Below are 25,597 nucleotides of genomic sequence, written 5' to 3'. Positions count from 1 at the left end.
TCTAGGCTAGGCCAGTCTCACTTGTTGGGTCTTTATAGGTGCTGTCAGTTTGTGTCGAGGAAGATAACATTGTGAATTATGCAACCAGTGTGCTTCAAAATCCAGACCTTGGTCTGCGCTTGGCCATTCGTAGTAACTTGGCTGGGGCGGAGGAGTTATTCGTGAGAAAATTCACTACCCTCTTTGCACAGGGGAGCTATGCTGAAGCCGCCAAAGTAGCAGCATCTGCACCAAAGGTAATGGCCCTACAACACTGTGTACCAATCTGAGAGTGAAATAAATTATAAAAGCATTCCACTACTGATGTTGGAGTGTGTTGCTGTTTTGTTAGTTGTTTTAGCTTTAAAATTTGTGCCAATGGCATGACAACAATGAGAAATCAACAAAAAGCACAATCCTGCTGCAACAACATTTTTTTATTCTCTTCCAGTTCTCATCTACGTACATACATACATATTTCTCATGCAGCTTCTTAGCTTAGGAAATACAGAACTGTATTATATATCAAGTAGTTGTACCCTGTTTTATTTAGTCATATTCTGCTCTCGACTTTCTCTGCTCATCTAGAGTGTAACAGTACTGCTTAGGGCATTTTTTTCTGTTTATTTCATTAGGATAAATTGTCCGAGGCCTAGATCTGCTCCTAAGTAAATAAAGGGTTTTGAGTTGCTTTTCATTGAAACGATTTCTTCTTTCAAGGGATACTTATGAACAAACCATTTCTAGTCTTCACGCATGACTTTTGAGTATTTTGAATTAGAACATAATAATGGTAGAACTTCACTATTGCCAGGCTGATTTAAAAGCCTAATTCTCACTGCAGCATGCTAGGGAGGAAGTTTCTTCCTAGAAGTCACCTGTGAGACTGAGACTCGCTGTGCTTGTGGTTTTTGCTGAAGGTGGAGGCCATTGCCTTGGTAGAGGACTTTCTGTCCCTGACAATTCTGTGTGGAATTTCCATCGGCAATTTTTTTTTTAATATTTATTTATTTTTGAGAGAGAACGAGAGACTGTGGGTGAGTGGGGGAGGGGCAGAAAGAGAGGGAGACACGGAATCCGAAGCAGGCTCCAGGCTCCAAGCTGTCAGCACAGAGCCTGACATGGGGCTCAAACCCACAAACTGTGAAGTTGGCTGCTGAACCAACTGAGCCACCCAGGCACCCCAGCGATTTTTTTTTTTTTAATACAAGCGAGTTAAGTAAAGGGACAGCCTTTGAGTACAGCATAACAACCTACATTTCCATTTGTCATAGGGAGTCCTGCGTACCAGTGACACAGTTCGGAAGTTCCAAAGTATTCCCGCCCAGCCTGGGCAGGCCTCTCCTTTGCTCCAGTACTTTGGAATCCTCCTTGACCAGGGTCAGCTCAATAAACTTGAATCCTTAGAACTTTGCCGTCCAGTGCTTCAGCAGGGTCGCAAGCAACTCTTAGAAAAGTGGCTGAAAGAAGATAAGGTACAAACACTTATGAAATCACAGCCCTCAGCACAGTTATTAAACTAGATCACAGGTTCCTCTGGTCCTAATCTTGCCCTCTCTCTTTGGCACACCACAGCTGGAGTGTTCAGAAGAACTTGGAGATTTGGTTAAAACTGCTGACCCTACACTTGCTCTGAGTGTGTATCTTCGGGCAAATGTGCCGAGCAAGGTTATCCAGTGTTTTGCAGAAACAGGCCAATTCCAGAAAATTGTCCTCTATGCCAAAAAGGTAATACATGCCTAACCATTAGCATTTCACAGATAATGAATTTGTGGTAGGTGGTTGCTGATTCTGAAGTTTATAAAATACCCTTCCTTCTCTGGAAGTGCTTTGGTATGAGTTGTCGGTGTTGCTGCTAGCATCTGTCATTCGGTGATAATGATTCTCTTCTCTTCAGTTTTTTATTTTCCTGTCTTATTTTTACAGTCCTTCCAGTTCCCTTCCACTTGGGGATTTTCCTGTAATTTTTTTCTTTTTCTCCCTTCTCCCTCGTGCCCCTCAGCACCGTCTGTGTGTTAAATCCATGTTTTAGCGGGCTTCCACTGCAGCTTGTGCCCAAAGCTCACTGGACGACGTGCTGGGTTTCGTCAGAGCTTGCACACTGGTTTGGATGACTTCTTTATGGTCCAGGCTGTTTGTGTAGTTGATTGTGTCTCTGCATACATGGCAGCGCCTTGAAGTGGATGTTGTATTTGGCAGAGATCCTGCACATACGCATGCTAATATTGCTCCTCATTTCTTTGTAAACACAGGTTTAAAACAAAGGATGGGAGCTTTTTTTTTTAAATACTCAAGGTGTTTTGTTTATTTTTTTGATGGGTGTTACCTTGCCTCTAGGTTGGCTATACCCCAGACTGGATCTTTTTACTGAGGAGTGTGATGAGAATCAGCCCAGACCAGGGCCTGCAGTTTTCTCAAATGCTAGTGCGAGATGAGGAGCCATTGGCCAATATTGACCAGGTGAGCATGAGTTGTTTGGGATAGCTTTTTATGGCTTTGTATAATTGTCAATAAGATTCCTTTTTATTTGTTTTTCTCTTACCAGTGTCTTCCAGTCTAAAAAAATCTGATGTATTTTGTCTTCTATTCTTTTATTATTTGAATACTGTCACTTACCTTTGTTTTGAAGTACTTTAGAGGATTCATCTGTCAGGTTGTGAGAATGTTATTTCTTTTGTGTGGTGGTTGGTGGTGGGGAGTGAGGATGTCATTTTAAAACGGTAGCCCCACTTCATTATCCTCTGTTGACTAAGGCCACCTGAACTCTCTCTGTGTACTGGTTACGGTAAGTGCTCTCAGGTCTGTAGACTTTCATCCTGTGGGTGTTTGGCTCATCTGGAGTTAGGTGAACATGAGACCATTATTTTAGCATAACACACTTAGTGTGTAGACATAAACACATGTCAAGTTACCTTCAGTAAACTGGGTAAAATGGGCTCTGGGTAATACAAAGAGAGATGTAACAAAGGTTGAAGCAAGGCAAAACCAACAGCTTGTATAGATGTAAGTGCATTCATACTGGGTTGATACATAGTGGAATTTGCAGGTAGTTTGGAGATCATGTTGAAAGGGTTTGAGCCAAATTTACATAGATACCAAGGGGAAAGAAGACTCCAGATTACATCTGGTTTATATTTCATATTTCTAAAGTATTTTTAATATAAACTTTCTCCTGTACTTTAAATATGGAAACAGTTACACAATCAGTAACTTCATTACCTATATATCACTTCTTACTAAGTCTTATTCTTTAACTTCTATTTAACTTTAATGATCGATGTCTAAGTCAGTGTTTGCAGTTTCCTAACTGTGCCTGAATAATGAGAGTATAAGGGCTAGACACCAGGTATTGACTGCCTCTAGGATTTGATTAAGTAACAGATTGTTAAGATTGCTTGAGTCCCTTCAAAGTACTTCCTTTGATTTACTTGAATAAAAATGCCCTGTTGGTGAGGATGATATGGGTGATAATAATTTCACAAAATTACCTAGAAAGTAATGGCTATGAATTACTTGAATTTTGATAATGAGAAAATGCAGGACAACTGGCTGGCTCAGTCAGCAGAGCATGCGACTCCTGATCTCGGGGTTGTGAGTTTGAGCCCCACATTGGGTGTAGAGATTACTAAAAAACTAAAATAAAAACTAAAAAAAAAAAGAGAGAAAATGCAAGGGAAGGAACTAATGGTTGAATTTCTAAATGAGATTCAATTTCAGGAGCTATCTGAATAGGAAAATAAAATAGTTTCCTTTGGATCAATATGTGGCTTTCAATCTGTTTCAGATTGTAGACGTTTTCATGGAAAACAGTTTAATTCAGCAGTGTACCTCCTTCTTGTTGGATGCCTTGAAAAATAATCGCCCAGCTGAGGGGCACCTCCAGACGCGCCTTTTGGAGATGAACCTGATTCACGCACCCCAGGCAAGTGACATTTCTAGGCTCTAACCATAGGACAGAGCACCTGTTTTACTTCTCTGTGGGACTTGCACACCTAAACACAGTGGCTTTGGGCTGGGATGTGCTCGTGCCTCAGGGGGCACTCTCCAAGACTTTCCTGCAAGAAAGTTCTAGAATCCATGGTGCAAAACTTTCATAGAGACTTTTGCACCTGGGACATCTTTTCTTTTCGTTTTTCTTTTCTTCATTGTGGTAAAGTGCACATAACAAAATTTACCATTTTAGCCATTTTTTTGAAGTTTTTTTAAAATGTTTATTTATTTTGAGAGAGCGAGAGAGTGAGCACATGAGCAGAAGAGAGAATCCCAAGCAGGTTCCACACTATCAGCTCAGAGCCTGACGTGGGACTTGATCCCACTAACTGTGAGATCATGACCTGAGCCAAAATCAAGAGTCAGATGCTTAACCAACTGAGCCACCCAGGGACCCCTACCATTTTAGCCATTTTTAAGTGCATGATTTAGTGGCCTTAAGTACATTCACAGTATTGCGCAACCATTACCACTGTATATTTCCAGAACTTTTTATAATCATGAACAGAAAATCTGTATCCATTAAGCAGTAACTCCCCATTCCCTCCCCCAGCCCTTGGTAACTCCTGTTTCGCTTACTGTTTCTATGAATTTGCCTATTTTAGATACTTCATATAAGTAGAATCATATGATATTTGTCCTTTTTTCTGGCTTGTTCACTTAGTATATTGTCTTCAGGATTCATCCATGTTGTGACATACATCAGAATTTCATTCCTTTTTATGTCTGAATAATATTCCATCATATGTGTATGCCACATTTTCTGTACCTGTTTATTTGTTGATGACACTGGGTTGCTTTCACCCTGTAACTGTTGCAGATAGAGCTGCTAGGAGTATTGGTGTACAGGTATCAGTTTGAGTTCCTGTGTTCAGCTCTTTGGGGCATACATCCAGAAGTGGAATTGCCAAATTATATGGTAATTCTGTATGTAACTTGTTGCAGTACCACCATACTATATTTCAAGCATTACACCATTTTATATTCCCACCACAGTATATGAGTATTCCAATTTCTTCATATCCTTGCCAACACTTGTTATTTTCTGTGTATGTTTAAAAAATAATAATATCTAGGGGCACCTAGGTGGCTCAGTAGGTTTAGCATCTGACTTCAGCTCAGGTCATTATCTCATGGTTCATGGGTTTGAGCCCCATGTTGGGCTCTCTGCTGACAGCTCAGAGCCCGAAGCCTGCTTTAGATTCTGTGTCTCCCTTTCTGCCCCTTCCCTGCTCATGCTCTGTCTCTCTCTCTCAAAAATAAATAAACATTAAAAAAATAATAATAATAGCTATATGGGGCACCTGGGTGGCTCAGTCAGTTAAGCATCTAACTTTGGCTCAGGTCATGATCTCGTGGCTTGAGAGTTCAAGCCCCACATCAGGCTCTCTGTTATCAGCGCAGAGCCAGCTTCAGATCATCTGTCCCCCTCCCTTTGCCCCTCCTCCAGTCTAGCTCTTTCTCTCTCTCAAAAATAAATAAGTTGGAAAAAAATAGCTATCCTAAATGAGTGTGAAGTGGTATCTCATTGTGGCAGTGCATTTCTTGACCTGAAAATTGGCGGGAGGGCTGTGATTTAAATCACATGTATATGCCTTTTCTTTTTTTGGTTAATTTTGGATATGTATGCAGGAAAGGAGTTTGAAAAATTCACATCAAGCTGTTAACCACAGTTGTCTGAGTGGACAGGATTGTCATTCACTTTGTTCTTTACTCACTTGTCTTCCGATTTCTTTTTGTTTATAATCATATATTGTTTTTTGATTAGGAAACAATAATTGTTAATTATATTGTTCTGTGATTTCAGGTTATTCAAATCCACAAGTTAGCTGCTGTTGTGTGGGTCATATCCCACCTCTAGGAAACAAAAGTGTTATTAATTTGCTGTTTGCTGTTCTGTTGAACTCTTATGACCAGATGATTATGTGTGATGATAGTTTTTAATAAATGAGCTTGGAAAGGGGTGCCTGGGTGGCTCAGTTGGTTAAGTGTCTGACTCTTTTTTTTTTTTTAATGTTTTTGTTTATTTTTGAAAGAGAGAGAGACAGAGCATGAGCGGGGGAGGAGCAGAGAAAGAGGGAGACCTAGAATTTGAAGCAGACTCTAGGCTCTAAGCTGTCAGCACAGAGCCCAATGTGGGGCTCAAACTCACGAACTGTGAGATCATGACTTGAACCGAAGTCGGATGCTTAACCGACTGAGCCACCCAGGCACCCCAACTGTCTGACTCTTGATTTCAGCTCAGGTTATGATCTCATGGTGAGTTCGAGCCCCCCATTGGGCTCTGCGCTGGAGCACAAAGCTTGCTTGGGATTTCCTCTCTCTCTTCTCTCAAGATAAATAAACTTTAATTAATTAATTAGCAAGCTTTGAAACAGAAACTAAGCACCATTCAGGAACTGAGCAGATAGACCCTAAGAAGAGCCCAAACCCTAAAGAGGGGTAGGCTAAATGGGCACAATGCCCAAAACATTGGGGCAGTTCTCTCTGGATCTCAGAGGCTGGATGATATTTTCTTTCTTGGCCCTTCTGTGTTTTTTGAGTTCTCTAAACTGCACTATTACTATAATAAGGGGGAACCTTTTTTTTTTCAACGTTTTTTATTTATTTTTGGGACAGAGAGAGACAGAGCATGAATGGGGGAGGGGCAGAGAGAGAGGGAGACACAGAATCGGAAACAGGCTCCAGGCTCCGAGCCATCAGCCCAGAGCCCGATGCGGGGCTCGAACTCACGGACCGCGAGATCGTGACCTGGCTGAAGTCGGACGCTTAACCGACTGCGCCACCCAGGCGCCCCATGGGGGGGAACCTTTTTTAAAAAAGAGGATAGTAAGGACAAGTCTTAAGGAAACAAAGGGCGGGGGCATCAGATAAGCATCAGATATTACAAAACCCTGCTCTCAGCACTTGGTGTGGATTTCCTCTGCAGAGAGCCCAGAATGTACATTATCCTGGAACAACATGGTATTAGGCTAGGTCTGTGGTCACCATGTACTTGGTTTGTGCTCCATATCCTGGAAGAAATGGGAAAGAGTGTGTATCTCATCAAGACTAGCTACTTATTAGATACTGAGAGTCAAGTTTGGTTGTTGACCCACTCATTCTTAGTCCAGAGGTTGCTTATTTAAAGATGATATTAAGCCTCATCAAAATTCTTTCCAGGAGGGTTAGTTGTTTTTCAGACATCCCCACACACACCTAATTCTGCCTTTAACCAAGTGGAGAAATTTTGTGAACACCAGTAGGATTTATTACTTCCAGGTCTAATCGTGACTGTTGCTAGTCCAACGATTGAGCTCATTAAAGAAGGAGGCCTTCGTAGACTCACGCCCTCACATTGACCATGACCTTGCCATAGAAAACTGTACAAATGTGATGGCTGAAAAGTCGGAACAATAGCCTGTACTGATCCCAGTAACATGCTTTAGGGCAAGGCCTCAGCCTTATTATACACATCTGACTCTGCACCTAGGAGGACAGAGCCTTGTTCGAAGAGGCCCAGGTGACTTGGAAGGATGGCTAGGGCTCTGCTCAGAGGTGGGCAAGGATCTAGACCTTGTGAAGCCCTTCTGTTTCATGAGCACTGTTCTGGAGCTGTGTCGTGGGGGTGTTGAGCAGCTGTTCTTAAAAAGTTATTGCCACTGTTCAGTTTTTCTTCCTGACGTCACCATTTCATAGGTTGCAGATGCCATTCTTGGAAATCAGATGTTTACTCATTATGATCGGGCCCACATCGCCCAGCTCTGTGAAAAGGCAGGCCTCCTGCAGCGTGCGCTGGAGCACTACACTGACTTATATGACATCAAGAGGGCTGTGGTCCACACTCACCTCCTCAATCCTGAGGTATGGTGCACCCTTGGGGCACTCCTGTTGTGATTGGCACACATCTGTCATTAGGGTCACATGCTCCTGAAATTTCCTGTGTCCATGGTTGTGGGACTGTGGCATGTGTATTCCCTGTGCATGAGCCTCATCACTACTATACACAGTTTTCATTCAACCCACACACAAGCTTCACTTGCTCACCCATGCATCCGGACCCACGTTACCTCTTTCTTTCAATTTTCTACCTTTGACTTAGCCTAATAGAGAAAACCTATTAACATTGACAGCTCTAGCAGGATTGTCTGAAACTATTAGCAGAAGCTAATAGGTATTACATTTACATTTACAGAATAAGTTTTAGTATCACCTGTGGGGTTTTGCAGGGTGTGTGACAGCTTGATGACTATTAAGGTTAGTTATCCTGAGTTTACTCCCAGCTCTTACTTTTTTACCACAGTCCTTTTAAGTGAAAATTCTTTATATTTTTGACATTCAGTGGGAAAAATTGATCCAGTTATTTTGCCAGTGTTGGAAACATCTAGGATGGTACTTAGTTGTGGATTAACTCTTCCTTGCTTCCTAGTGGCTCATCAGCTTCTTTGGCTCCTTGTCAGTGGAGGATTCTTTGGCGTGTCTGCATGCTTTGCTGTCTGCCAGCATCAGACAGAACCTTCAGTTGTGTGTGCAGGTAGCCTCCAAGTACCATGAGCAGCTGGGCACACAGTCCCTGGTGGAGCTCTTTGAATCCTTCAAGAGTTACGAAGGTAAACTTCACACCCTCCAGCCGACTGCACCTTCTGCTCAGGTGTTGGTGTCTGCCTGCCCAGCCTCACAGACTTCCTTCAAGCCAAGCCAATGTATTGGTCAATGGCAGAAGATTTCTGCTGTCTAGTGTGTTACCCAGCTTAGGTAGCTTTTTTGGCATTTGCAAAGGAAGCATTTAGTTGGTTGGCATTGGGGTGGGGACACTTAGAATCCCCCTTGTGTCCCTGGAGCCTCTGTAGAACTGAGCATCTGTCACACAGTCTGCTGTAGAGTTCACCAATAAGCCTGAGCCGGTGGCACTAGAGTGCATGGTTCTGAGGGGTGGCCCCTTTGGCTTCCCCTGAGTAACAGTCCCATGGTGGCTGAGCAATGTGTGGCTGCTAGGCTGGCTGGCCTGATTGTGGTTGGCTTACTTTGCCCTCTTGTGGGCATCACACCAAGAATTTGCTGGTAGGAGGATGGCTTTCCCAGATGAGGGTCTCTTGGGGGCAGGCTGGGGCAGCGATAGAAGCAGAGCATTTGTCCAGTGAGGTGTTAAGCCACTGCCCTGTGCCCAGTGAGGTTGGGATGTTAGAGGAGTGAAGCTGCCTTCAGGGAGCTGCCCTTGTCACAAGACACCATTGCAGGAAAGGCTGCAGCAGGAATTAGGTTGCACTGGGCGGGGAGATGGCAATAGAGTAAGGTTAGTGGGAACTGTCTGCCTTCAGGGTTCTGGTTCCTTCCTCAGGTTATAACCGATGACCTCCTCCTCAGGGATAGTGGTCTTCTCTGGTGTATCTTGTCCTGCTGTTGTCACCAGTACCTCCTGGCCAGCTCCTGTGACAGTTAGGAGATGGTTAGCTTCTGATGAACAGTGTTGCTCTGTGACTCACCATGCACCCCAGTCCACAGTGGCTCCATGTGTGCCATCAGCTCGATGTCAGGGAGCAGACTCTGTTTGGAGGCTCCCATTGGAAGCCTCTGCTTTCCTGTCCCTGGCATTTCTTTTTAGAGCAGCAGTCACACAGCCCTCTTAAGTTGCCTATTTGAATTATTCTTGAAGATAACCACCTAGGGTATGCCTGGCGCCCCCCCCCCCAGATGGATTCCATATACACATAGTATTTCACACAAGAACATAAGAACATCCCTCCCAAATTTGATGGAAATCTGACCAGCTATTTGGAGGAGATGCCAAAGCAAAAGAACTTCACATAGATTTTGTAAGTTGTGAGTGGGTAATGGGTGCTGGGAGACTGAAGCACTGTTGTTGTGGGCTGGGCTGCCAAGGGAAAGTGGCCTGTGACTGTGGAGAAGGCAGGTGGATATTATGAGGGCGTAAGATGGAACAGTCTCTCTTTGTAGGCCTCTTCTACTTCCTGGGCTCAATTGTGAACTTCAGCCAAGATCCAGATGTGCACTTGAAATACATTCAGGCTGCCTGTAAGACAGGACAGATCAAGGAGGTGGAGAGGATATGCCGGGAGAGTAATTGCTACAACCCAGAGCGGGTGAAGAATTTTCTGAAGGTGAGTGTGTCCTGGCATTGCCTCCTTCCTTGAGCAAACCATCAGCCAGCTGCCCAAGAGTTGGAAAGCTGGCTTTGTCTCTACCAGTGTTCCCTGGATCCTTAGTGCAGAGCTCTACTTTGGCCTAAAATTCTTATAGGAGTCCACTGTTAATTTTACAGCCCCTGAGGCTGTACTCTTAATTATCTGTTGTGTGAATAGAGGGAGTTAGTTTATCGATGCATTATGTTTCAGCAACATCCCAACTGTGCCCCTGTTAATTAGGTTCGGAAAGTCTACAGAAACAAATAAGCTACTCAGTGCTAGTGGCATAAAAAGCAAGAAGTATATTTCTTCCTGATGCACAGATTGGGGTGGGTGTAGAGGTAAGTGGGTGGCTTTCCCACCACCTTTCAAGGACTAGGCTGATGGCTGTTTTGCCATCTTCAGCCTACAACCTTGAGAGTTGCCTTCCTAGTCAACTGGAAGGAAAGAAAATTCAGAGAAGCTGGTATAGGTGGTTTTTAAAAAAATTTTTTTAATGTTTATTTTTGAGACAGAGAGAGACAGAGCACGAATGGGGGAGGGTCAGAGAGAGAGGGAAACACAGAATCCAAAGCAGGCTCCAGGCTCGGAGCTGTCAGCACAGCCAGACGCGGGGCTTGAACTCACAGACCGTGAGATCATGACCTGAGCCGAAGTCCGATGCTCAACTGAGTGAGCCACCCAGGCGCCCCTGGCATAGGTGGTTTTTATGGGTGAGGCTGCAGGTGGCATGTGCCATTTCAATTCTCATTCCACTGGAGGAAACATATGGCCACACCCAGAACTGCAAGGGTGCAAGAGAACCTGAGAAGTGTCATGTAGGTATGGCCAAATGAGGGGAGGCATTATTGTGGTGGACTGCAGGGTAGGCAACAGCGCCCTGCACAGGCAGCCGATGTTCCATAGAGTATGGCTGCTTGTCCAGAAAGGCAGCCCTTACCGGCAAGTGTTCTCAAAAGTGGTCCTTTTTCTGGTGCCTGGTCTGGGTCAGATTTATACATAATGAGTGAGCTGCTTGTCTTAACCCAAAAGGTAATGGCTTTTGGACTAATTTGGAATGTTATTGCCAAATTTAGCAGAGCTCTTTTCTTCTTTAACCAAATAGTACTGTCTTTCTGTTACTTGTTTCCCAAGACAAACACCTTATCCCCAAAAGCAAATACATGTACCTTAAAACAACAGCATGTCTAGAACAAAGTCTCACCCTTGAGTCTCCTTGGGGCCACTCTGCTAACAGAAGCAGTGCCATCTCTGTGCTGATTCATGGTCCCTGCAATCTAGCTCTGTGGGGTCTTCACTGCCTGCCTTGTTCTGTGCTTTTCATTACACAGGAGGCCAAGCTCACAGACCAGCTTCCTCTCATCATCGTGTGTGATCGGTTTGATTTTGTACATGACCTTGTCCTGTACTTATACCGCAACAACCTGCAGAAGTACATCGAAATCTACGTTCAGAAGGTACTGCTGGGACCATCACTGCCGGCTCCCAGGTGACACCCGGCTGCCTTTGTGCCTTGGTTGCTGGTAATAGTCTATACCTGAGAGGCTGCCTCTGACCCCTGAATGTATCTGAGACTGGTGGTATCTAAGCTTGGGCTGCCATAGCAGAATACCACAGACTGGGTGGCTTAAGCAATAGATATTTATTGCTAACAATTCTAGAATATAGACATCCAAGATCAAGGTGCTGACCCTACCACCTTGGGTTGGTTCTTCCTGAGACCACTCTCCTTGGCTTACAAATGGCCAGCTTCTCACTGTGTTTTTTATATGGCCTTTTCTCTGATTAGGGCCCTACCGTTTGACCTTACTGAACCATAATTATCTCCTTCCAGGCCATTCTTCCAATACAGTCACATTAGGGACTAGAGCTTCACAGTTTGCATTCCATCTACCACAGGAGCTCTTTCAGACAGCCACGTTGTCCAAATCTTTGGGGACTTGTAGCAGTGACCTGTGCCTGCAGCACTGAAGTCACCACCTTGACCATTCTAGGTCAACCCTAGCCGGATCCCTGCTGTGGTTGGAGGGCTGCTTGATGTGGATTGTTCTGAGGAAGTAATTAAAAACTTAATCATGGTGGTGAGAGGACAGTTTTCCACTGATGAGCTGGTGGCTGAAGTAGAAAAAAGAAACAGGTAAGGGATCCTAGCTCGGTATCTTCTCTTGCCCCTGGGTTCTAGTGTTTGTGGTTAAGCCTATGACTGATTTCCTGAGAGCCCTTTTCAGTTAGCCTCCAGGCCCCAAGACTGACTGTCTCTGTAGCTGGTCTTTCTTGTAACAAATCTTAGATCCAGTAGTGAGTTACTTGCTATTGGTATTGCAGATCTTTGGGAAAAACTTAACAATTGAAATCAGTTTGGAACTCAAGTCTGTTTTGGTCCCTAGAACAACCTGAAGTTAATGGAATGAGATTTTTGTTTGTTTCTAGAAGCAACCTTCACAGTTCAGGGTCTGCCCTGGAGGTTTTGAATGTTAGTTTTGAGACGCTTACGGTGTTCTTCCTTCTTTCAAAGGCTAAAGCTGCTTCTTCCCTGGCTGGAGTCCCGGAGTCACGAAGGCTGTGAAGAGCCTGCCACTCACAATGCTCTTGCCAAGATCTACATCGACAGCAACAACAGCCCCGAGCGCTTCCTGAGAGAAAATGCTTACTATGACAGCCGCGTGGTGGGCCGCTACTGTGAGAAGCGGGACCCACATCTGGCCTGCGTTGCCTATGAGCGGGGGCAGTGTGACCTTGAGCTCATCAAGGTGGGCAGCAGATAGACTTAACTGCCAGGTTTTGCTCTGGCTTCAAATGCAGGCTCTGTGGGGGCTCATGAGGGCCTCCTCTGAGCCCCACAATTGCAGGTCATTTGTTACATTTCTATTAACAACTTGGTTTCTTTTTAATTCAGATGCCTTGTTTGCTACCTGCTTATGCCCTGTTTGTATATTGTACTTATAGGTGTGGCTGGCCCTGAGTCTGACCTGTCAGCCTTCTGCTGCAGTCCTCCTTGTTACCTAATGTCCCGAGGGCAGAATTCAACCTGTTAGCCTGACTCAGGAGGTCCTCTGTGAACTGCAACCCTGTCCTCACCAGTCTGACTGCCTCCCCTCTTGCCTTTCTATACTGGATGCCTCTGTCCCATTTGCCCTTGTACTACCTGCTCTTCTTTTTAGGGCAGCTTCTTACACGTGCCCTCACCAACTCTTCCCAACCTCAGAGCTCTTTCTGGCCCCTCTTTGGAACAACCCCCCAGGTCTACTTTCCTCAGTCCTGGCTTGCCTCTACATGTATTCAGTTAGTTAAGTATCAAATAGTGACCTAAAACTCCAGAAATCTCATGTAGGTGTACCCAATGTTTGTTTGACTGTAAGATCCATAGGCAGTTGGTCTGTTTGCCCTGAGCATCTCAGAATATCTGACAACATGGTAGAAACTCAGCAACTAGGGAAGGAGAGTCAAGCATACAGAGCCAAAACTCAAGAGCAGTGCAACAGTTTCTCATCCTGCTCTGGCTTTTGACACTGGCCATCCAAGTGGCAGGCTGGGTTAACATAGCACCTGCCTCGAGGGAGCAGGTTTGTGTGAAGTTGGGACTTTAGTTTGATACCATAAGCCACATTTTGGCTGAATTTACCACCTTTTTATTAAAGCTCAGTTCAGTGACCTCTCAGGGATCTTTGCACCCATCTGTCCTATCTGGTGATATACAGTAGACATCGCCTTTTAGTAAGGCAGAATTCAGACAAGAAAAAAAATGTTCATTAAGGTCTGATGTATCAGAAGGAGAAGTAAGATTTTAGTGCAGGCCAGAGTAGGCCTGCTCTTGGCCTCATGCCATGCATGTGTGAACAGCCTGTGGACACACACGCAGTGTGTGGACACACACACTTAGCCTTGTGCCTGGCATCTGGTACCCAGCCAGTCTGATTCCCACCAGGCCTTAGCAAGTGTCTCACACATTGAAATGTTCCAGTGGTGTTTGGTTTCTTGGAGATGTATTAGAGCACTAAAATAAGGGTCTCAAGTTCGATCAATGAAAGCATATTTTAAAGTTTATAGGCCTTGGGATGCCTGAGTGGCTCAGTCGGTTAAGTATCCAACTCATGATTTTGGCTCCGGTCATGATCCCAGGGTTGTGAGATGAAGCCCCATGTCAGGCTCTGTGCTAAGTGTGGAGTCTGCTTAGGATTCTCTCTCTCCCTCTACCCCTCTCCCCAACTTGTGCATGTGTGCACTCTCTCTCTCTCTCCCCCCTCCCTCTCCCTCTAAAAATAAAGAAAGTTTATAGGCCTTGAAATACTATAGCATATATGCTGTTTTATATCAGTTCTGGGCTATTCTGATAACACTTTAGAGATGGTGACTATTTAAATTTAAATTAGCTAAAAATTAAAAACTTAGTTTCTCTTTCCTACACTGCATTCCGTAGCATAGACCTAGAACATTTTTATTGTCTCAGAAAGTTCTGGGCAGCACCACTTTAGGGCAACAGGTTGATGTTGAGAGGAGCTGCCACACACCCATACCCACTCTTAAGTTGTTGTAAACTGAGAAACTCATGTTTTGAGGTAACATATTGCTCTGAGGAGTTCATTGTCACCCCTTTGGGATGCTGCTCATCCTGTGTCGAAGTCCTATTACTCGCTTGGGTTCCAACTGACACCAAACAAGTGTCAGGGACAGAGGGAACTGACTGGAGTGGGTCCCCCACATAATGTCCATTGGTTGGCTGTTTGTGTTACACACACTAGTATGCTCATTTCAGGTCTGCAATGAGAATTCTCTGTTCAAAAGTGAGGCCCGTTACCTGGTGCGCAGGAAAGATCCAGAGCTCTGGGCTCATGTCCTTGAGGAGACCAACCCTTCCAGGCGACAGCTGATTGACCAGGTGAGGAATGGAAATGGGAGTGTATATATGCATGCCTGTGTTTTGCCTTCTCATTATCATGTGGCCAAAGTGACTAGTTGTGACGTTATGTCTGAAACATCTTTAGATGCATGACCAGACAATCTTGTGAATCTTCTCTGGAGTTGTTCATTGATTAGAGTAGAGTTGGCCCTGATCTCCAAAGCGGGAATGTGCTGCCCCAGTAAAAGGAATATCTAATGGCATGACTGCATGCTGGATCCTTAGTATTTTTTTAGCTCAGTCCCCATTGACACAAGATAAGTGGCTCTCAAGATTGTCTCAGCTAGATCTGCCTTTGTTGAGGAACCCCTGCACCCTTGTGACCATCCAGCACCTTCTCGGAGCTGGGGCACAATGCCAAGGCCAGGGCTCTTCCTGGGTGCAGCCTGGCAGGCTTCACTGGGCTTCCTGAAGCTTCGGGTAGCAGATGGTACTTCACCATCCTCACTGTCTGCTGGGCACACTTTTTGGAAGTGGGCTAAGATCAAAGTAGGAACAATATCCTGGTCCCAACAAGTGGGCTCCAGTCCTGAGTGGATCAGCTAAAGTGCCCCGACTCCTTTGTATGCATTACCAACCACTAGGTACACTTGTTGGGCTTCACCTGTATCTCCACTAAATTCACCTTCTTGTTTTCTGTCCACTGTTCCTCATGTCTGTGCCATTATCCTTTTCTTAATTAACTTTATTTTGGAACGCTTTTAGATGGATAGAAGCCTGTGTTATTTTGGATCTTATTATATTAACTTTGGACTTACCCATCTCTCAGATTCATCGAGACTTGACAAAGACATTGAGCAGCAAAGGGCCTGGGACAGAGTAGGTTTAGATTCTGCTAGAGATCTACAAATTTGCAGACAACAGGTATTTCTCCAGGTGTTGACCTGGCATGTCTTGTAGGTTATGTTGCATTGGCACAGGGATGAGCAGCTTTAACACTGCACTGAACTGAAGCCAGCAGGTACCTTTTGGTCTCCCTGTGTCTGTGAAGCTGCTGGTGCTCTCATTATATCTGCTGTGACTGAATATTCATAGCCGCCTCCTGGAGGCATTCACCTACTGTGCCTCTCTAATTAGAGGGACCACATGATGGCAGTGGCAGACTGCTTTTAGGTCTGTAGTAGAAGCTTATTATGGAAAGTTTACTTAGAAAAAGCAACTTCCTGAGGTAACTTAGGTTAGGCATCCTGTTGACTCAAATAGATGGTAAAAATATATTTTTGCCCTTAAAACAACCAGTGTGTATTTAAAGTACTCTTAAGGTTTTTAAGAATGGGCAGATACCATGATGGCAGGAAATGGTACTTCCTACTCTGGATGAATTCTGTGTGCTGTCACACTTCTCTTTTCCCTCAAGTATACCCTTTTAATTATCTCTCTGATAGCCCCTTTTCTCAAACAACTCTGCATAACTGTTAGGATTATTATAAACTCCTCAGAAGAACTTTTGTATTTTATGGTGCCATTTAGTATACAGTGGCCACTTGCAAGGTGAACTGGGCTGACTTTGATTCTGGTTCCATTGCAGCCCTCCTGTTTGCAGGGTGAAAGTTTATGGCCAGAGATGTCATATTAGCTGTGTCATACCTTCTCTGAGCTGTCTGTTCTCTCTCATTAATGCATTGCTATTCCCTACCCCTGATGAACACCAGAAACTTGGCAAAACTGATCCCGAAGTCACCAAAGGCCCCTGGCACAAAACACAAGGAGAACAAGCTGGCCATCTAGCCTGCTGTTATTTGGGAAGTGTACTCTTTAGAAAAATGTCTTTTCAGGGCACCTTGGTGGCTCAGTCATTTAAGCGTCTGACTAGATTTCAGCTCAGTTCATGATCTCATCGTTCATGAGTTGGAGCCCCACATCGGGCTCTGTGCTAAGAGCGCGGAGCCTGCTTAGGATTCTCTCACCCCCTCTCTCTGCCCTTCCCCTGCTCATGTTCTCTCTCCCTCAAAATAAATAAATAAACATTAAAAGGAAAAAAAAAGAAAGAAAGAAACGTCTTTTCCCCCAGTTGTGAGTTTTCTTGTAGGTGAGACACCCATAATTGGATGAGGGGTGTATGGCCAGGCTTTTGTCAGTCTTTCTCTAAGGGCGTGCTTCTGAGGGCTCTGTAGTGCAGGGTACATTCTACTTCATGCCTGGAAGTGGGCTGGACCTCAGCAGTGTGGTGCTCTAGGCTAGCAAGACCTTCATTAGAATGGTGTCTTCACGGGCGCCTGGGTGGCTCATGGCTCAGTCAGTTGAGCATCAGACTTAGGAGGTTATGATCTTGTGGTTCAGGAATTCAAGCCCTTCGTAGGGCTCACTGCTGTCAGTGCAGAGTCTGCTTCTGGCTCTCTGTCCCCCTCTCTCTGCCCCTCCCTCATTTGCACTCTCTCCCTCTCAAAAATAAACAAACATTTAAAAAAGAAAAAAAAAGTACATTTAAAAAAAAAGAGTGGTGTCTTCATTACAGAAATGGAAGCCATTTTGCTATGAACAGTGACCAAAAAAAAAAAAAAACCAAACAAACAAAGATGAAAGCAAACATGCATTTCAGCTTCCTATTTAGTGCACTCTTACTGGCTTTGGAGTAAATTTACAGTATGGTCATTGGGGCAGAGATGAGTCTAACCCCAATTAGAGAAAAACTAACTGCCAAAATAAAGCAAACAGAATCCCTGAAACTAATGCCTTTAGACAAGCTTCTCTTTTTGCCTTGAGAAATCTCCTATGTTCTCCTGTGTCTGTTTCAGACTACCATGGAGGTATCCTTCCCTTCTGTTTAACTTCAAGGATAGTCTTGAATTGACTTAACTAACCAAGTTCTTTCAAATGATTTTTAAAACCAGGTGGTACAGACAGCATTGTCAGAAACACAGGATCCTGAAGAGGTCTCAGTCACTGTCAAGGCCTTCATGACAGCTGATCTGCCTAATGAACTGATTGAGCTGCTGGAGAAGATTGTTCTGGATAACTCAGTCTTTAGTGAGCACAGGTGAGGGTATGCTGAGGGTAGCTGCTAACTCAGTCAGATTCAAGCACCTGCCTGATGTTCACTTTTCATTACAGTTTTGTCTCACCTTATCTGCCCAGCCTTATTGGCTGCTCCTCAGACATGTAGCCAGTCTTCTCACTGTGTTCTGTATCTTCAGACCTACCTGTATCTTCTAACCCAACCTAAATCCTGCTTTTTCCAGGACACTGTCCTTCCTCTTGCTGCTCTGGCCTGCATTGTTCTTTAACCTCACTGCTAAGAAAGGGAACTAATATTCATTAGGGGCTACTATGTCCCAAGTATGTTAAACTCTTGAAATCATTAACAAAAGTTTCAAAGCAAATGTCAAGAAAATTAAATCTGGGCATGTATTAGGGAAGATTTGCTGGAGATGTAATGTAGAAGTATGATGAGTAGGAGCTTGGGTAGGAAGAACATTCTAGGCAGAAACAACAGCATGGACAGACACCTTGGAAGTAATAAAATGTGCTTCAGTATGGTCACATCCAGCATTTATCTCCACTTTAAAATTCATTATCAGGGGTGTCTGGACGGCTCAGTTGGTTGAGCGTCCAAGTTCGGCTCAGGTCATGATCTCACAGTTCGTGAGTTCAAGCCCTGCGTAGGGCTCTGTGCTGACAGCTCAGAACCTGGAGCCTGCTTTGGATTCTGTGTCTCCCTCTTTCTCTGTCCCTCCTCTGCTCATGCTCTCTCTCTCTCACTCAAAAATAAGTAAACATTAAAAAAAAAAGGAGGAAGAAGAGCCTGCCTTGTAACAAGGCTTCAGAGAATTCTGAGATAACATTCCAAGAAATAATGAGCTAATAGTAAAAATATTGAAAAAATGCATAAGGAAACAAGGCTCTATTAGTAAGAACTAGCAATAAAACAGGGTAGACTCAGATCTGCCTAAAGGGACTATGGGTATTGGAATTATCAGGCACAGAATATAAAATTGAATGTAATGTGTTTAAGTACCCAAAAACAATATCAAGCAGATTTTTTTTAATGCCAGATAACTTTGATAAATAAAAATAAATTTACATAGTTGGATTTGAAGTAAACTCTAAATGGGTTTAGTGGCATTAGAGAATAAATGAATGGAAAGATAGATGTGAAGAAATTGCAAGAATGTAGCCAAGACACACAGATGGAAAATGTGAAAGAGTTTAAGAGGTGCACAGGTTAAAGGAAGACCTAATCAGGGCCTCAGAGAGAACAGGGAATGAGACACTGTTTGGAGGGAAAATGATGGAGATTTTAACAGAACTGATAGTTTAGTTCTCAATATCAGGAAGACCAGCAAATCCCAAGGAGGATTAATTTTTTTAAGGGTTTTTTTTTTTTAAAGTTATTGTTTTGAGAGAGAGCATGTGAGCAGGGTAGGGCCAGAGAGGTAGGGAGAGAGAGAATCCCAAGCAGGCTCCATGCTGTCAGCACAGAGCCTAGTGTGTGGCTCAAATCCATGAACTTCAAGATCTTGACCTGAGCTGAAACCAAGAGTCGGAAGCTCGACCAACTGAGCCACCCGGGCACCCTAGGAGGATTAATTTTTTAAAACCACCATTACACACATTATAGCAAACTGTGGGACATCAAAAAACAAAAACAAAAACTTTTTTAAGCACCCAGAGAGAAGATAGATTACCTATAAAGAAATATGAATTAGCAGACTTCTGAGCAGCTTCAGTAGAAGCCAAAGGATATGGGATGATATGACTCAGAGTGTATAACATAAGGTTAATGAGAAGTTGGAAATAAAAAAATAAAGGTAGGCAAATGCAAACCTAAAAATTCTGGTATTATACTGACATTGTATGTTAATATACTATGACATTTTATGTTTATATGTATATACTATAAGGTCTTTATTTGTATCATACAAAATAGACTTTAAGGTAAAAACCATTGTTGAAGTAAAAAGAGCCAGTACAGTAGTCCCCCACTTACCCGTGATGTCATGTCCTATGGTTTCAGTGATCATGGTTAACCATGGTCCATCTGAAAGCAGACAGTGTGTCAGAAGTAGAGTAGTAGCCTAACACTGTGTCACAATGCCTACATCATTCACCTCACTTCATCTCATCACCTAGGCATTTTATCATCTTACTTCATCACAAGATGAAGGCTGAGTCCAGTACAATAAGATATTTTGAGAGCAAGAAACCACATTCACTAACTTTCATTTATGATATATTGTAATTGTTCTATGTTATTATTAGTTATTGTTGTTAATCTCTTAGTGTGCCTGGGGTTTATAAAATAAAGTTTATCGGGGCGCCTGGGTGGCTCAGTCGGTTGAGCGGCCGACTTCGGCTCAGGTCATGATCTCGCGGTCCATGAGTTCGAGCCCCACGTTGGGCTCTGTGCTGACAGCTCAGAGCCTGGAGCCTGTTTCAGATTCTGTATCTCCCTCTCTCTGACCCTCCCCTGTTCGTGCTGTGTCTCTCTCTGTCTCAAAAATAAATAAACGTTAAAAAAAAAACTTTATAAAAAAAAATAAAAAATAAAAAAATAAAGTTTATCAGGGGCGCCTGGGTAGCTCAGTTGATTAGGTGACCGACTTCGGTTCAGGTCATGATCTCACAGTTTGTGGGTTCGAGCCCTGCGTTGCGCTCTGTGCTGACAGCTCAGAGCCTGGAGCCTGCTTTGGATTCTGTGTCTCCCCCTTTCTCTGCCCCCTCCCCTGCTCATACTCTGTGTTTCTCAATAATAAATAAACATTAAAAAAATTTTTTTAATTAAAAAAAAATAAAGTTTATCATAGGTATGTATGTGCAGGAAAAAATAACAAAAAATAGGATTTGGTACTGTTTGTGGTTTCTTTTTTCTTTTTTTTTTTTTTTAACGTTTATTTATTTTTGGGACAGAGAGAGACAGAGCATGAACGGGGGGAAGGGCAGAGAGAGAGAGAGACACAGAATCGGAAGCAGGCTCCAGGCTCCAAGCCATCAACCCAGAGCCTGACGCGGGGCTCGAACTCACGGACCATGAGATCATGACCTGAGCTGAAGTCGGATGCTTAACCGACTGAGCCACCCAGGCGCCCCCTGTTTGTGGTTTCAAACCCCTACTGGGGGATCTTAAAATGTATTACCCACAGATGTGGAGGACTACTGTATAGAATGATGAAATATTCAGTTCACCAGAAAGATAATTCTGAACTTGTATATACCTAATAATAGAGCTTCAAAATATGTCAGGCAAAAAGTGACAAATCTGTAAGAAGACCCAGGCAAATTCACCATATGGGGAGATCTTAACATACCTCTCCAGGTAATTAATAGAACAATTAGCTTAAAAAATGAATATACTAGGGGTGCCTGGATAGCTCAGTCATTAAGCATCTGACTCTTGATCTCAGCTCAGGTCTTGATCTCAGGATTGTGAGTTTGGGCCCTGCGTTGAGGGGCCAAGCTTTTTTAAAAAATGAGTATATTAAGAAGTATACATAAGGGGTTCCTGGGTGGTTGGTTAATCATCCAACTCTTGATTTTGGCTGAGGTCAGGGCTCTGCTCTGGCAGTGTGGAGCCTGCTTGGGATTCTCTCTTCCATCTTTCTCTCTGTCTCTACCCTGCTTGGTCTCTCTTTCAAAATAAATGAACTTGAAAAAAGGTTTTTTTAAGTATATATAAAAAATGAGTGTATTAAAAAGTATAGGGGCACTGGGGTGGTTCAGTCGGTTGGGCGTCCGACTTCAGCTCAGGTCATGATCTCGCAGTTTGTGAGTTCGAGCCCCGCGTCAGGCTCTGTGCCGACAGCTCAGAGCCTGGAGCCTGCTTCAGATTCTGTGTCTCCCTCTCTCTCTGCCCCTCCCCCGCTCGTGCTCTCTCTCTGTCTCTCAATAATAAATAAACGTTAAAAAAATTGTTTTTTAAAAAGTATAAAGACAATACTAAATATATTTCTTAAAGTAAATAAAAACAATATAACTAGTGACAGTTAATGTGAATTGTAAGCTTGGGGCACCTGGGTGACTCAGTTGGTTAAAGCATTTAATTTTTGCCCAGGTCATAATCTCACATGGCTCGAGTTCGAGCCATGCATTGGGCTTTCTGCTGTTAGCATAGAAGCTGCTTTGTATCCTCTGTCCCCCTCTCTTTCTGTCCCTCCCCTGCTCATTCTCTCTCTCAAATAAATAAACTTTTTTTCTAAATGTGAATTATTGGAGCGCCTGGGTGGCTCAGTGGGTTAAGCGTCCGACTTTGGCTTAGGTCATGATCTCAAGGTTCATGGGTTCGAGCCCCGTGTCAGGCTCTGCGCTGACAGCTAAGAGCCTGGAACCTGAGCTCTGTGTCTCCCTCTCTCTCTGCCCCTCCCCTGCTTGTGCTCTGTCTCTGTCTCTGTCTCTCAAAAATAAATAAACATTAAAAAAAGATTTTTTTTAAAAAATCAAAAAATTAAAAATTAAAAATTAAAAATAAAATAAAAATATGAATTATAAGCTTACTGGAATGAATTTACATATATTCAACAAGTAGACATGGTTACTAAAGAAAATCAGAAGACAAATAAATGAAAGAGCAAACTTCTACAATCTGTCCACTCAGCCATTATAAACAACTTGATGTAAATTCATGAATGATCACATCATCTTGAAAGACATTAGTTTTACCCACATCACTCAAATTCATTGCAATACCCTAAAACACTCTATTTGTTTACTTATGAAACTTGACAGGAAGATTTTAAATTTTAAATCAGGGGTGCCTGGATGGCTCAGTCAGTTAAGCATCCAACTCTTGGTTTCAGTTCAGTTCATGACCTCGCGGTTCCTGAGTTTGAACTCTGCATCAGGCTCTGTGTTGACAGTGTGGAGCCTGCTTGGAATTCTCTATCTCCTTCTCTCTCTGCCCCTTCCTCTCTCTCTCTCTGTCTCTCACCCTCCCTCTCAAAATTAAATAAATAACATTTAAAATTTTTCAAAAAAACTAAATTTTAAATCAAAAAGATAAAAGGCCAAGAATAGTGAAGATGCTGCTAACACAAATAATAGATCACCCAAGATGTGAGAGTAGGTTTTGGGATGACAAGGTACTTACTCTGATCTAGAATAATTACAAAATTTAAGACATGGTGGTTTGTGCAAGGAATAGAAAAACGGACCATAACAGTAGAGCAAAGAACCCTAAAATATGCCCACACATATGTAAAAAACTTAACTTGTAACATCTGGCTATGCAGATAGAAGTAATAGACTTTTCAGTAAATAATGTTGAGACAATTGATTACCCATGTGGGTGAAAGTTAAAATTGGACCCCTATCCTATACTCTGTAAAGATTTAAATATAAAAGTTAAAACTATAATGTTTTTAGAGTTTACGTTTAAAAGAAGAATATATTTGTGGCCTAATGAATGCTTAAGTCAGTTGCAAAAATATATAGACCATTTGTGAAAAACTTGCAAAATAGGACTATGTTAAACTTAAGAACTTTATCATACTAAGATGAGAAAAAGGGAAGCTACAAGCAGAGATGACATTTGCAACATACAGAACCAACAGAAACTAGCATGGAGAACATACAATAAAAGAAAAACTCCTGATAACAACCTGATAGAAAACTCAGCAAAGCACTTGAATGGTCCTTCAGCAAGAGGAGAGATAGCCCCGTGAGTCTAAGGCAGGACTGCAGCCTCATCAATCATCAAGGAAACACAGTCTGGCCGCTGTGTACTGCCCCTTTCCTCCTGCAGAGCAGTGGGGATCTAGCTCTCCTAATCAGCCTTGATGAGAATGTCGAGCAGCTGGGCCTCTTATATGCCCTGTTGGGAATGTTTTGTTCCTCTTGGAAAGCAGTACATGTTAGAAGGTGTTTCCACTCCTGGTTCTGAACCCTGAAGAAACTCAGCTCACATGTATCAGGAGACATATGCAAGAATGCACAAAACAGCACAGTTTCCAGTAGCAAAGATCTCAGAGCAGTCCAGATACCCATCAGTAAAAGGGCTGTGGTACTGTCATACAGTGGAGTACCTTGTCACAGTGGAAATTAATGCTTATCCAACAGCATGGGTGAATCTTGGACCTAATTTTTAATACTTTTTTTCCCTTCTTCCCCGCTTCTTTTTAATTATTATACAGTAAAATTGGCCTTTTGTGAGGATGTACAGTACTAGGAATTTCACACATGCCTAGATTCATGTAAGTAACCACCATAGTTGGGGTACAGAACAGTTCCCTGACTCTGTGAAACTGACTTGTGCAAGCTGCCCTTTACATTTGTAGCTCCTGTACCCCTGACAGTCACCATCTGTCATTTATCACTATCATTCTAGTTTTGCCTTTCCAAGAATGTCATGTAAAAGGTATCACATACTGTGTAATCTTTTGAGACCTGGCTTCTTTCACACCTTTGAGATGTATCCAAGTTGTTGTGTGCATCAATAGTTTGTTCTCTTTTATTGCTGAATAGTGCTCTGTTGTATGAGTGTACAACAGTTTGCATATCTGCTTGGATATGCAGATCGAAGGACATTTGGATTGCTTTCAGTTTGGGGTGCCTATGAATATAGCTGCTATAAATGTTTGTGACCAGATTTTTGTTTGAACATACCTAGCAGTTGCTGAACCATTTGTTATATGTATGTTTAACTGTTTAAGAAGCTGCTAAACTATTGTTTTCCAGAGTGGCTGTACCATTTTGCATTCCTACCAGCAGTGTGAGAGAATCCTAGTTGCTCTACATCTTCACTAGCACTTGGTATTAATGGTATTTTTAATTTTAGCCATTCTAATAAGTGTATAGCAGGATGTCATTGTGGTTTTAATTTGCATTTCCCTGATGGGTAATGATGTTAAACAATTTTTCTTGTGCTTACCTGCCATCCATATATCCTCTTTGGTGAAGAGTCTCTAAAATCTTTCACCTCTTTTTTATTTGGGTTATTTGGTTTTTCAGTGTTAAGTTTTGTTCTTTATTTTTTTTTAATGTTTATTTATTTTTGAGAGAGACAGAGTGTAAGCAGGGAAGGGGCAGGGAGAGAGAGGGAAATAGAATCCAAAGCAGGCCCAGGCTCTGAGCTGTCAGCACAGAGCCTGACGCGGGGCTCGAACTCACGGACCACGAGATCATGACCTGAGCTGAAGTCGGCTGCTCAACCGACTGAGCCACCCAGGCGCCCAAGTTTTGTTCTTTAAACAGTCTGAATTCAAGCCCTTTGTTTTATATGGGATTTGCAAGTATATTTTCCCAGTGTGGAGCTTGTCTTTTTATTCTCCTAATAGCACCATTTGCAGATTAAAAGTTTTCATTTTGATCACGTCCACGTCATAAACTTTTCTCTTATGGTTTGTGTTTTGGTGTTTAGAACTCTGTGCCTAATCCTAGGTCAAAGATTCTTTCTGGATTCCTTCTAAAAGTTTTATAGTTTTACATTTTACCTTTAAATCTATGGTCCGGCATCCAACAATGTATGAAGTTAAGCTTGAGGTTCATTTTTTTACATGTGGATATCCAGTCATTCCAGCATTATTTGTTGGGTCCTTTCTGCATTGAATTCCTTTTGCATCTTTGCCAAAAATCACTTGGCCGTGTAGTGTGATTCCTCCAACTTTATTCTTTTTTTTAATTTAAATTTTAGTTAACATACAGTGCAGTATTGGTTTCAGGAGTATAATTCAGTGATTCA

The 25,597-nt window shown here is 43.0% G+C and overlaps 1 protein-coding gene across 4 annotated transcripts in view; it reads left to right on the top strand.

Moving 5' to 3' along the window:
• CLTCL1 (clathrin heavy chain like 1) overlaps positions 1–25,597 on the top strand; it is a 103,639-nt gene that overhangs the window by 49,543 nt on the left and 28,499 nt on the right. For all 4 annotated transcript variants that reach the window (XM_049619725.1, XM_049619723.1, XM_049619727.1 and 1 more), the window contains 13 exons: positions 39–236; positions 1,254–1,454; positions 1,555–1,707; positions 2,317–2,439; positions 3,764–3,901; positions 7,648–7,812; positions 8,378–8,558; positions 9,904–10,067; positions 11,423–11,548; positions 12,086–12,228; positions 12,607–12,841; positions 14,845–14,967; positions 17,820–17,965. In XM_049619725.1, coding sequence (XP_049475682.1) covers positions 39–236; positions 1,254–1,454; positions 1,555–1,707; positions 2,317–2,439; positions 3,764–3,901; positions 7,648–7,812; positions 8,378–8,558; positions 9,904–10,067; positions 11,423–11,548; positions 12,086–12,228; positions 12,607–12,841; positions 14,845–14,967; positions 17,820–17,965 — 2,096 coding nt within the window. The remainder of the gene's footprint in view (positions 1–38; positions 237–1,253; positions 1,455–1,554; positions 1,708–2,316; positions 2,440–3,763; positions 3,902–7,647; positions 7,813–8,377; positions 8,559–9,903; positions 10,068–11,422; positions 11,549–12,085; positions 12,229–12,606; positions 12,842–14,844; positions 14,968–17,819; positions 17,966–25,597) is intronic.

This window comes from Panthera uncia (assembly GCF_023721935.1).
Source record: "Panthera uncia isolate 11264 chromosome D3 unlocalized genomic scaffold, Puncia_PCG_1.0 HiC_scaffold_8, whole genome shotgun sequence".
In the NCBI taxonomy this organism is placed as follows: Eukaryota; Metazoa; Chordata; class Mammalia; order Carnivora; family Felidae; genus Panthera; species Panthera uncia.
Note: the sequence above shows the minus strand (reverse complement) of the source record. Positions and strands in the feature narration are given on the sequence as shown.